General features: G+C 34.6%; 1 protein-coding gene across 1 annotated transcript in view; it reads right to left on the minus strand.

Annotated features, from left to right (window-relative positions):
• Positions 1-12350, minus strand: part of LOC149410036 (uncharacterized) — a 139221-nt gene extending 126871 nt beyond the window's left edge. The window contains exons 1-2 of the mRNA XM_089648925.1: positions 12275-12350; positions 1206-2003 (exon numbers count right to left, since the gene is read on the minus strand). Of these exons, the coding sequence (XP_089505051.1) occupies positions 1206-2003; positions 12275-12350 (874 nt within the window). The remainder of the gene's footprint in view (positions 1-1205; positions 2004-12274) is intronic.
• Positions 12351-12777: the final 427 nt, after the last annotated feature.

A 12777-nucleotide genomic window follows, 5' to 3' on the forward strand; every position in this document is an offset into this window, starting at 1 on the left:
AATGGATCATCAAATGATGCAATGACCTCCGACTGCAGGCGAAGCTAAGTGCTTCATAATTTGCGAAGGTCGCAGATGTAGTCATTAGATCATTATAAAATAAAGAGCTTCCTAACAGAAACGCGTTTGCGTGGATGTTTCGACCATTTTATGTTGCAGGTCTAACAATAATTTGGTCACTGGTGTTGAAGGCTGTTAAAATGTGCAAAATATTCCTATATTTTTATTGAAAGCGGCAGAGAATGTATCGGAAGAAATCATACTTCAAAGATCCTATAGTTAAAAACAGCATCGACCTCGAAGGAGCAAATGAGTATGAATATTTTTCATCCATCAACGTTCATATGGAGTGCCGAATCAACGTGTAACAGGAACTTATGAGTGTATGTATCACATAAGCTATAATCCACCCATCACTCACACCAAGCCGATTTCATTTTTAAGTTTTGATAAATAGTTGTAGTTTCAATACCGCTCAACAGATGTCGGTAGGGTGTGTAGATTTAAGTTATTGATATTTAGTTTTAGACATTTCCATGTGGCAGAAGTAACGCCACATGACAGAGACAACATGTCGACAATACCCGAATGGTTACGAGTACTGCCGATGCTAGCCGATCTCCAGGCCAGCAGCTCAGTACGAGTTCCCTCCCACAACTGAATAAACTCAGAGTCTCCTATAGGACGGCCGTAAGTCCTGCTAAATATCCATTGAAAATATATCACTATAATAAATTAACCCGTAATTTCAGACGAACCGAAAGTGTTAATTGAAAACTCCCGATCATCCAGTGTATACCTAATTAACAGTATACTAAGAATTCTTACATGAAAGCAGGTCTATACACAGTTATAGGAAGGTACATGCCAAAATTTAAGACTTAACGCGTTTGGTTCAGGGCCGCGACTGACTTTAACCAATAATTAATAACATATCGTTTTATGCATTGGAATCAAGTGTACTCGTGGGAGATCCCATGCACTTTTTTATGTTCCGAAAGCGAGGACTTCTGCCTATCAGAACGCGCCAATCAACAGAGCGATTCTGCATTGACCATCGAGATTTTTTTAACAGTTCAACAACTATCTTTTGACGTGTGTCGCATAAAAGTAAAACTGCTTTGATGAAATTGTTATACTTACATGTAAATAAATAAACTCAAACAAAATTATTCACTCTTGAAGAATTGGTGATAAAATCTTACCTTGATATCCTTCAGGGATGTAGATCGGCTTCCCAACTGGTTTCCCCTTCTTTCCGACAAGCCTGACAGCCTCCACTCTCGTGTAACTGGCTATCTGTTTGTACAGCAACAAGGGTTGTTCTTCACCTTCCAAGTTAACAACCCTCGGAAGTGTGTACCGTTCCAAGAACTCTCTAGGGGTCAACTTCTTGGATACCCCAGTGGATTGAGGACTTGGACTGTCCACGTCCAGTCTACTGCCATTTGATTCGCTTCTATCAAAAGTGTCGTTTCTTGAGGTATCAGTGCCTCCATCAAAGTTTTCATGCGTTGTAGGTTGAAACCGTTTGAGCAACGCTTTAGTCTTTTTTGGATTAGACCCATCAGAAAGGATGAAGTTTTCGTTCCAGGAGTTGTCGAATGGGTTCGTTATGAAGTCTTTATTGTTAGATTCTTGGGAGTGGAATCTTCTTAAGAAAGGCTTTTTCTTTGTTGATGCTTTCTTCTTGTTAGGTTCCATCTTTTCTAAAGCTTCTTGTGCTTCCATCAACCACCTGGTTACATGTCTTTCTCTGTCTCTGTCTAGGTATCTTGGTCGGTGTACCGGCACCTTTTCGCAGACGAATTTAGCGGCGTCGAAGATGTGTGGGTTGCACGGTGGTGGGAAGTGTGGGGGGAAGCGTGGGGATTTGTGAGGGGATGGGAGAAGGGGGCGGCCCTTGAGGGACGGCATCGAGGAGTTCCTGCCCAACTCCCCGGAGCTGGGGAAGCTGCCGTCTCCCGAGGAGATGGTTCTGTTGGGAAACATGATGAACTCAACTGAACACACAACACAGGACGTTAACTAAAGAACCTATTTATCATATTCACTATTCACTTCGTTCGCGGAGAGTTCGAATCTGAAACAAGAGAAAATATATCATTAGAACAAATAAAATCATAGCTCATGACGGAGATGATATTGAGAGCTGAAAACAGTTCCAGAATGTGTTCAAATTTTTTGAGCCTATAATTCGAGGGTTTTTAATGGTGCACAAAAGATCGTTGACTGCAATAGTTTTAGCCATATGACCGAAAAGATCATACAGCAAAAAACTGGTCCCTAGCCTTGTTTTTAAATTAAAAATTTCAAATTTTAAACTGATTTAGTGCCATCACCTTAGCATTATAAATACGCAGGTGAATACTATACGTATAATAAATCGTCAAAAAATGGAAACACCTTTTTACACAACATAATCACATTTCACATGGAATCGTCCGTCATTTTCCTTTGCCGTTGATGTCAACAAATCATCAAAAATGCTCACGAAATTCACTACATCGAACATTAATACAAGTTCACAATATTTTAGCAATCTCAAACGCACAGTCTTTTTTATTATAAAACCAAATAAACACGCAATAATTTGACTATAATGGAGTAAAACATTGAAAGACGATAGATGTCAAATAATGTCTGCCATTGAAACTATACTAAAATCGGCAGCAAAATACAACACGTTTTTTTTTCTTCCGGAATCCATTATGAAAAGACGACACACGTGAAAAATGGACGAAAAAAGCATCGTGTAAACCGCCCTTTAAGGCCCCGTAGTAAGCGTTCAAAGATGGTTTGAAAGGGAGATATGTAAATACGAATGTTAGAGGGAGCGCGCTAATATTAAAAAAACGATAATAATTAAGTGAAAATGGTGAAAATATTTAATAAAACACGACTAGTTTGAAATAGAGCAAAAATCTCTCGACAAATGCTTTATTTGTATTTAAAAAGAAACTGTGGATTTTTTCATGCCTATAACATATTAAATAACAAAACAAAATGCGTTTTTAATAATTTTTAAGCTTACTTTGCGATTTTTTTCTATCGAGTGATTTTAATATAATTAACGTTTCGGAAAAACAAATGTATAGATATTATCTTCAAAAATAACTCTTTTTTTGGAACTTAAAAACTTAAAGAGTTAACTAGAAACATGTAAATAAGTGTAAATTGAGTATGCGGGGACTTTAGAATAATCTTACAGCAATTTTACTCCTGCTACCACCATCATTATGGTGGAACAATGTTGCTTGTGCAATGACGGAGGATCTAAATAAATGACGGTAAATTTTTACCTGTTAATATTTTATAATATAACTTGTACACTATTCATTTAATCTACACTTCTTTGAAAACGTGTAAAATAATGATTAATCGTGTCTAAAAATAATGAACAATTAAAAAAAGGAAAACATATTTCTAATCTAATTTTTCTTGTATTAAAATCATTATTAAAACATTTATCCGATAGTATAGTAAAATTATACAACAAATAATCTTGTATCACTCCTAATCACTTCACAAACTACCCAAGAAAAAAAAATATATTGATAGAATCATTCCCCAACAGTTTATCTTTACAACCTTTGCCACTAGCTTCAAAACTAACAGTAAATAAGAAATTTGGTGTTATGTTTTTTTTTAAACACGCATAAACAGTACGACTGAAAAGATTAAGATAGCAAAATCATAAAGATTATCACAACAAAATACATAATTCTTATTGCCTCTAATAATTCTTATAATAAATGGATATTCTTTTCTCTTATCTTCGTTTAAAATTTTTATCTCTAGAAGAAAAAAATAAAAAAATTCGACATATTTTACAATGGGACCAGACGAAAAATTGACCAAATCAATGTAATGTAATATAATTTTGTTATTGTAGCTACTATTTAAACATTGTACAAACAAAATAAGATATTAAATATATGTATAGCACAGACATAGGAATTAATAGACGAGAAGATAATGGCGAGGGGTAAAATCAACTGTTGAAGAACGAAGGGGGTGAAGCTGACTGTGATTCGTCAATAAATCAATCTGACAGTAAATAGGCATCTAGCATTATAATATCACCATTTACTTCTTAAAAGTAAAATCTGCTTTTGAATGAATAGACATTTTTACATGGGAGCGCCAATTACTCGCCACGTTATGAACAAATTTGCGAAGTCCAAATTCGGCAAAAAAATTCGGATCTATTTTCAGAGTCGAATATTTCGTTTAATTATTTAGTTAAGACACTTTTATAAATGTTCATAATTTACTTCCCAGCAACCAACCAGCTTTGTGTTTCGCGTCCAGACATGTTTTTACAACTGATTCATATTATACGATGTAAATATGCTTAAAATAAAGTAAAATAATGCTTATATATGGAATGTAATACGACAATTGGGTTTATTCTCTTTTTCACATCTATTTTTACAAGTTTTCATAGCATTATGTCAACATTTTGCCGTGTTATTTCGTAAAATGAACCGATGATGCCTCGACCATAGTTCGCACAAGAATGATGACGTCACGTTTTCAAATTTCACTTGAGGCCATACGCGAGCACAGCCGGCTCCAATGGAACCGGTATGATGAGTGGGGATAATACGCTTTTAATCACTTAGGGCAGGTCTACTAATATTCATATGTCTATGATGTATAGTAATAATATTTCTTAGTCCTCTTCACTAGGGTGACCTGTGCTGAGGCAGACTAAAGTTATTCATTTCTGTTTTATTAGTTTTCTATGTCGTTTTTAATGTTTTGTTCAGAGTTTTTTCATTAAGGCGATGCACTACGTCGTGTAATATTTTAAATCGAGCCGCTATCAATAACACCCCTTACGTAGATGGCGATAAGGTTTAAATTCCCGCTTAACACCATCCGCCTGTTTTGATTTATGCAAGAAAAAACATGGCCAAAAAGTGCCTTTTATTTTATTTTGTGCGTGTTCAGGCATAAATATTTAAATTTTTTTCGATCATTTTATAAATAACTTAATTTTCCACATTATACAATAAAATCATAACCGAAAATGGGTTCGTAAGTAGGAGATTTTGAACTTTAAAGCAGTTTTCATAGGCCTTATAAATTATTTTTTTCTGGGCTAATAAAAAGACTTATCTAAAAAATACTCGATTATTTCAAAGGCCAAGATGTATTCTACTCGCAGTATTTAATTAAATCATCTGAAACATTTCTAGGCGACCAAATTTTCAAACCAAAAACACATGATTTTGCATTACTACATAGTGCATCGCCTTAATCTCTTTCAGCCAGATTCAAATTTTCTATTCGCTTCATAAAATAAATATAATTTCTTTGCCCGAATGTGTATTTATGACCTGGAATATTTTTGATGTCATTGTGATTTAACCTAGTGTGATGAATACGCGGTATTGTAGAGAATTCAGTATACTTTTAGCATATATTTGTTGTACATCAAAACTATTGGATTGTATGCATTACATGTAATGTATCGATTCTACGGTATACTAACTGGCGTAAATAATAACGACTATCTCAGAACCACATGAAACGTTATTTGAAAGGCTTTAGTCGTGTTTGGTGACGAGATCTGAATATCCAGGTACTTCCACACCTTTCTCTTCCCCATCTCTTTTCCCTCCCTACTAACTTTACCCTCATAACATACCCCAATCTAAAATTTTGAAAATACCTCAACGATTCATACACCACTCAAGACTTTGTGACCCAACGTCTACAATGAACCAAGCAATTTAAAATTACCCATTGAGCAAGTTACTGTACTAGGTCGCTCAAGGAATCAGTAAACATCACAGCATCTGTGACAGAGACGAATTGCACAAAAACACTTGATTAAACTAAACATCTCTAAGTATAATTACTGAAACAATCATTGTTAAATGTCGTTAGATGGTGAAATGGCGTGGTCCATATTGATATAGGCAAAGCAACATCAGTATTAGAAAATGTGTGTTATTAAGAAAATATGTAATTATCTTTGTTGCGAAAATCTGCAATAGAATATCGACCTCATGATAATCACGATGACAGCAAAAAATACACTTGAAATGTTAATTAAATAGGTTGTTACCGTGGAATAGAGAACAACACAAGAAATGTCTTGTGGGCGTGTTTCGTGATCCAAACATTTGCCTAATCGAGGCTTAAATTTCCAAACAAAACTGTGTTTATAAAATTAAAATAGGATGGAGATCTACGATGTCAGGCGAGTTTAAGAGCAGTGCGCTGTTGGGCTAAATTAAAGCTTTAAATCCCGGGATCTCGAGAACCAGAATCCCGGACCTTTTTCGGCACCGTAATCCCGGTGCTGCACTTGTCTGCACCGGGATCTGATTGATTGATTGAGCCGAACCCTATGATATGAAAATATCCGGAGTTGGTGAATTACTTTCCTATTGGATTTCTGGTGATTTGACGTGTTGTTTTTGTATTATTTTGTATTTATTTTGCTTATATAATGTTGATTGACTAGACGATTATTTGTAGAAAAGTGTGTGGAAGGGTCTAGTTTTTAATGTGGGGAACATTTAACCCGGACATAAAGTCGGAAAAATAAAATAAATAATAATAAAAACAAAAAAGTCTCCGAGTAACGCCGGGTACCCGTCAGTTACATATTAAGACTAAATTTATTCACCAGTATTAATGAAAGACCACTGCTAAAGGTAAATAAAATAGTGGGTCTTGCAAGTGAAGTTATTTGACCTTTATAAAAAAACAGATTAAGATACTGATCCAAAAATAGATTCAATTATGTAATGAAAACAAGAGCAAAAAAGGCATTGTCCAAAATCCAAAGAGATAATATTGCAATAGCTGCAGATTAAACAATGTATTCCTGATTTAGGTCATTCTATGAATGAATTTATTGGCGTCGTCATTGGGCGGGAATGCCTTGTAAATCATAGTCTTGTTCAGTGTGTTCATATTAATAAACGTTGCATTAAACACAGCAGAGACAAAGGATAGCAACAAAACACTGCAGCTAGGCAGGGACGGCACGTGCGGTTCACCCCCAAATGTCATTAGTCCAACAAAAGTAGGGTACATATTATGTAAGAAGATTTTAATTTTATTTTTTTATTAATTTTCGGGAAATCAACAGTTTACATTTATTTGAGTTTGTACATAAGTACGGGGTTTTCCAATAAGAGGTGTTATTTTGATATTCAATCGTAAAAGATCAATGGTTTCTTTGCTTGTGTGGCACGTCTTGTTGAAAGTAAACGTTGTCCAGATCAATACCAGCCGATTCCGGCCATAAAAAATCATTAATCATCTCTCGATAGCGCAATCCATTCACCGTAACTGTTGCTCCAGCCACATTTTCGAAAAAGTAAGGTCCAATGACTCCGCCGGACCATAAACCGCACCAAACAGTCACACGTTGAGGATAGAGAGGCTTTTCAACAATAACTCTTGGGTTTTCCGAGCCCCAGATGCGACAATTTTGCTTGTTGACGAAGCCACCGAGGTGGAAATGGGCCTCATCACTCAAGATGATTTGCATTTGATTCACTCAAGTGAATTTTAATAATTTCAATGCGTTGTTGAAGCGTGTATCGTTCCATTTTTATCAATGGCGTAGTTTCTACTTGTCAAATGTCAAAAAATGACAGCTTCAAAGTAACATCTACCGAAATAACGGGCTATTCAAAAAAACACCTCTTATTAGAACACCCTGTACTATTATAAATGTATATGGAAAAGTTAAGATAAAATAGTTATTGAAAAAATAAATGGAAATTAATAGGATAACATATATTACAATATTACATTACATTAAATGACAAAAATATTATAACACACTTATAAAGGGGTTTTTCATGGGTACTAATTCTATGGCGCTTGATCCCCCGGCAGTTGAACCCTCAGACAGTTGATCCCCCTGCCAGATGACCTCCCAAAGCATTATTATCAGACAGTTATATGTAGGTTTGGAGGAGGAAGACAACAGAAATAATCATTTGGAAGATGCCCAAGAGCCCCATCAATCTCCCATCTCCTTCGGCCTCACAAGTATCAGCGACTCTTGGCAGCTCTTGTGCGGTAAGTACATAAAAAGTAACTTATTACTAACCTCCTTAAATATAAATTAGATCACCGGCCGCCACTGCACGATACGACACAACACAACACAACAACTGTTCTTTCAGGTTTTTATCGACTGCAGCCATTAATTGTGCGCACGCTCGCAGTAAATCAGCTAAATATGGCCGTTGCACAATACCATGTTATATCGGTTATGACTTGTGACTAAATAGCGCACTTATTGTTTTAAAACAGTTATAGATTTGCCAAAATGGTAGTAGCAAGTGGTACAAATAATATTTATAGAGATCAAACTGTAATATGCACTGTAAAATTGCGAAATGTGCACTATCAGTACCACAATATGCACTATAAATGCCAAAATATGCAAAAATATGCACAAAAATATGCACTCAATGAAAAAATACGCACTAACAATGTCTCAACACAATGCCAATTCAAGACACCTTTAAAAAGTGATATACTCATGAAAAGCGATTAAAAAACTAACCTATGAACCTTACCTAAGAAACATATATAATCTAGTTTTTGTTTCATCACTTTTCATGACTTTTTAAAGATGTGTTGAATTTTCATTTTGATGAGTTATTCGCTCACCGCACTAACAATGCCAAAACATGCACCATGGCGAAGCTTAATGCTAAATCACTATTTTGATTAATCTTTATAACGAATTGGTGTACATTATGAATACCAAAAAGTATACTTTAAATAAATTTAAGGTTTTCCTATCGTTCCACTTGAGTATTTTTCTTTTTCAATAGAAATGTATGAACGCGTAAAGGAAACAACTTTAAAAAAATACAGTATTGTAGCTAAGATTATCTGTGACAATTTCACTTGATTAACTTTTATGCTTTCTTATAATATTATTTACAAAATAAATAAAAACAAGTTTTGTGTTTGAGATCGAACGTTTCTAGACTCCGTTTGTTAAGCGATTTTAATGCCTATTACCTACAATATAAGGTATACCAAGAATATACACATTTTTGTATTTTAGCTTCCTCTTAATGTCAAAATAGGCATTAACAATGTCAAAACATGTACTGACAATATCAAAAAGGCACTATCAATAACAAAGTAGGAATATGTCTTTTGAAATCGGTTGGCAGAATTGGAGATGGCGGGAAGTAGATCAGTAGTCATGCTAATAATATTTACGGTTTCAGGAAATGTGACTAAAGCATCCCCAGTAACGGGCATGTTGTGAGACTGAAGGGTGTGGTGAGGGGAAGGAGATGAAGCAGAGGAAGGTTAAGAAGTACCTGGCTGTTCATATATAATCCTCAAACATGGATAATGCCAGTGTTGATATTGAGAGCAGGTAACTCTACAAACCCAATTATTATTATCTCATAAAATAATAACCATGAAACGTTGTTTGAAATGGCTTCAGCCGTGTTTGGTGACTATACCTGAATAGCCACTTACCTACCTACTGTCCAGCTTCATCTTCGGTACTACTTCAACCTTACAACAATACAACACACCCAAATTGGGGACGTCATAGTTCCTTGTGATCATTTATTTATTTTCCGTACCTCTAAATCTCTAAATAAAATAAAGTTGCCATCTACAGTTTGGTCGTAACTTAGCGACAGTCGGCACGCTTCTATGCCATATCATATATATATACCTATATTATGAAGATATCTCAAACTTCAATTACTAGATGTTCGACTAATTTACTCCAAAACAATCTCAACTCACCTCTTTAAAAACAAATCTATTACGAAAACATTCAAAACATCTTTAAATAGTATAAAACAAAATCGCTTTCCGCGTCTGTCTGTTTCTGCGCTTAGTTCTTCTAAACTACGTAACGGATTTTGATACGGTTTTCACTATCATTTAGAAAATTTCTTCCGGAAGGTTTACATGCAAAATACATGCATATTATATTTATAGAAAGTAAAGAAAAGGCGATGTTTTATAATCAAGTCGTAAAAATATTTATTCGGGCACTACATTGTTAACGCTGGCTAAACCTTATGAGATACATCAAAATAATGTAATAAGGAATTGTATATCTTAAAAAGGCCTACAGAAAAGTCCGCGGAGGTATATGTCTATCTCATACGTCAGCTAATACAGAATAAAATACGTTTAGCTAAAAAAGGTTTCTTTCGGTGCTATTAAAAATACCTGCTATTTATTGGTTACCTATGTTGTGTACGTGAGGTATAGGGGAGTTAAACGAAAAGGTTTTTTATTTTAAAAGCAATAATTATTAGCCTGAAACACTCATCCACATTGAAAAATCTCCTGATAAAAGATACATGACGCCAACGGGACTTGAACCCGTGTCCTTTCGATTTCCGGTCGACAGCTCTGACCACTGAGCTATGGCGGTTTATCTCTTATCCGCGAAATAATTTAATTTATACTAGTGTTTCATTCAACAATTACTGCTTGCTACATTTTTTCACCTAAAAACAACCAAATTTATTTTATATGAGAAAGGCATTGTAAGTGCTAACTCTCTCACTAGATGGCGTCGAGACAAATTGTCTACATTTTTTGGTGAAGATACTAGAACTTGTCAAATAGAAAAGGTTTTTGATGACATTGTTGTTGCAATGAAAGGTAGTTTTAGTTCGTGTGACTATATTAGAAATTAAATCAATTGTAATAATTAATAATGCAGGGCTGTCAATAAGGGAATTCCTGATTTAAAAAATAAAAAAGATATGTGATACCAATCTTCTGTCAGATTATTAATTATTTTATATTGTTCCGACTTTATGTCCGGATTAAATCTTCCGCACAGGAAAAACTAAACCCTTCCACACACTTTTCCACAAATGATCATCTAGTCAATCCACATTATATACAATACGTGCTAAAGAAGATATCAAAAAAGTCAATTTTGTTAGAAGATTAAGAAATAAACTAAATGGAAACACTACAGAGCTGATTTATAAAACTATAGTTGCTCCACATTTAGATTATTGCTCTATTATGTTATATTTGTCCAATGAAGGAAAATTGATCAAACTAGATGTTAAACAGATGTTAAGAAGAGATGTATACTGGGAAAAGGCAAATACGCAAATAATCAAATGAGAGAGCAGCTAAATTGAATTCCAATAAAAAGAGACTGTTATTTAATGTGTTAATTTTTGTGCATAAGTCATAAACAACCAAATGCCAAAATATTTTAAGTATGAAATTGTTTTTAATAGAGATGTTCATAATTACGAAACCAGAAATGTAAATAGAATTAGATTGCCACATATGAAGAAATCAAAATCACAGAACTGCCTAATGTACAAAGGACTAAAGATGTATGATGAAATGCCTGAAAGTCTGAAAAATGAATGTATTTAAAAATAAATGTTATGTTTAGTGTAAAAATATTTAAAGTTACAAAATGAATCTTGTTTATATTCAAATGTTGTATAAACTAACTTAATAAATAATAATAAATGAAAAGTGCATTATATAAGCATAATAAATACAGAACTATACAAGAGCAACAAGTCAACTCACAACAAGATCAAATGGGAAAATAGCTCGGTAGAACTCCTAACTGGACCTATAAATCCTACGGTTCCATGATATGGGTATGGCCGACATGTAGTCTCTGTCACGTGGCGTTACTTCTGCCACATGGAAATATCTTTAAACTACATAAACTAAACATCAATATCTTAAATCTGGTTCCATGATAACTCAACACAGTGACAATTCAACACACTTTTAAAAAGTGATAATCATTAGTAACGATGAAAAAAAATTTTTTTTTAACCTATCCTAACCTACTTAACCCAGTTAATAAAGTTTTTGTTTCATCAATTTCCATGAGTTCTTAAAGATGTGATGAATTATCATTGTGATGATTTATCCGGTCACCAAATCCTACAGATCCCTATGTATTTAAAATGACGGATTTTTGCATTTTTATATATAAATTCCTTGACAGATCAATTTTAGATGTTTCATTACATAATTTATATTTTTTACTGGGAGCAGTTGGGATTCCTGTGCAGTATTAACATAAAAAAGCTATATCGCAAAGTTAACCATGTCAAGCTGTACGGCACGTATCCGTGGCATGTGTGCCACATTGTTGTCGCCTTTCGCAAGCGGGGTTAATATCTAATTACAATCCCAATTTAAATATATCAATTGTTTCTCCTTGCAAAAAGTTCCCACAAGCAATAATAGTAGGTTCGTATTCACTTTCATTACGCGATGTTATTACAGTCGGCGTGAGGAACCAGGGGGTCTGTGAGGCAATCTCCGCTAAAGTGTCCGCTGGGAAAAAATTCAGAAGTCATTTTGAAAGCAGATTGAGGCCTTTGGTATTTTGCAATCGTTGAATGACAATCGGTATAAATCATGAAGTGTGTTCGGGAGACCAATTTGTCTTTATTGTTTTGCTATGCTGCGGCGCATTATTATGCTAATTCTGTCTGCAGTGTCTGACAGACACATTTAAGGCGAAGCACTACGAAGTAATGCAGAATCGTGTGTTTTGGTTTAAAAATTTTATCGCATAGAAATAAACTAACTAACCATCACGCCGTTTCCTCGCAGGGGTAGGAAGAGAGGACGGACCGCCAAACAACTCGGTCTTGGCACACACTCCTTGCCTCATTCACATTCATACAAAGCATAAAAATATTTAAATTAAATACTGCGAATAGAATCCGAAATAAAATGACGAAATCCGAATATTTTCAGATTTCGTCATGATATCATGAT

This window comes from Hesperophylax consimilis, chromosome 28 (genome assembly GCF_061612785.1).
Source record: "Hesperophylax consimilis isolate HC1 chromosome 28, BYU_Hcon_1.0, whole genome shotgun sequence".
In the NCBI taxonomy this organism is placed as follows: domain Eukaryota; kingdom Metazoa; phylum Arthropoda; class Insecta; order Trichoptera; family Limnephilidae; genus Hesperophylax; species Hesperophylax consimilis.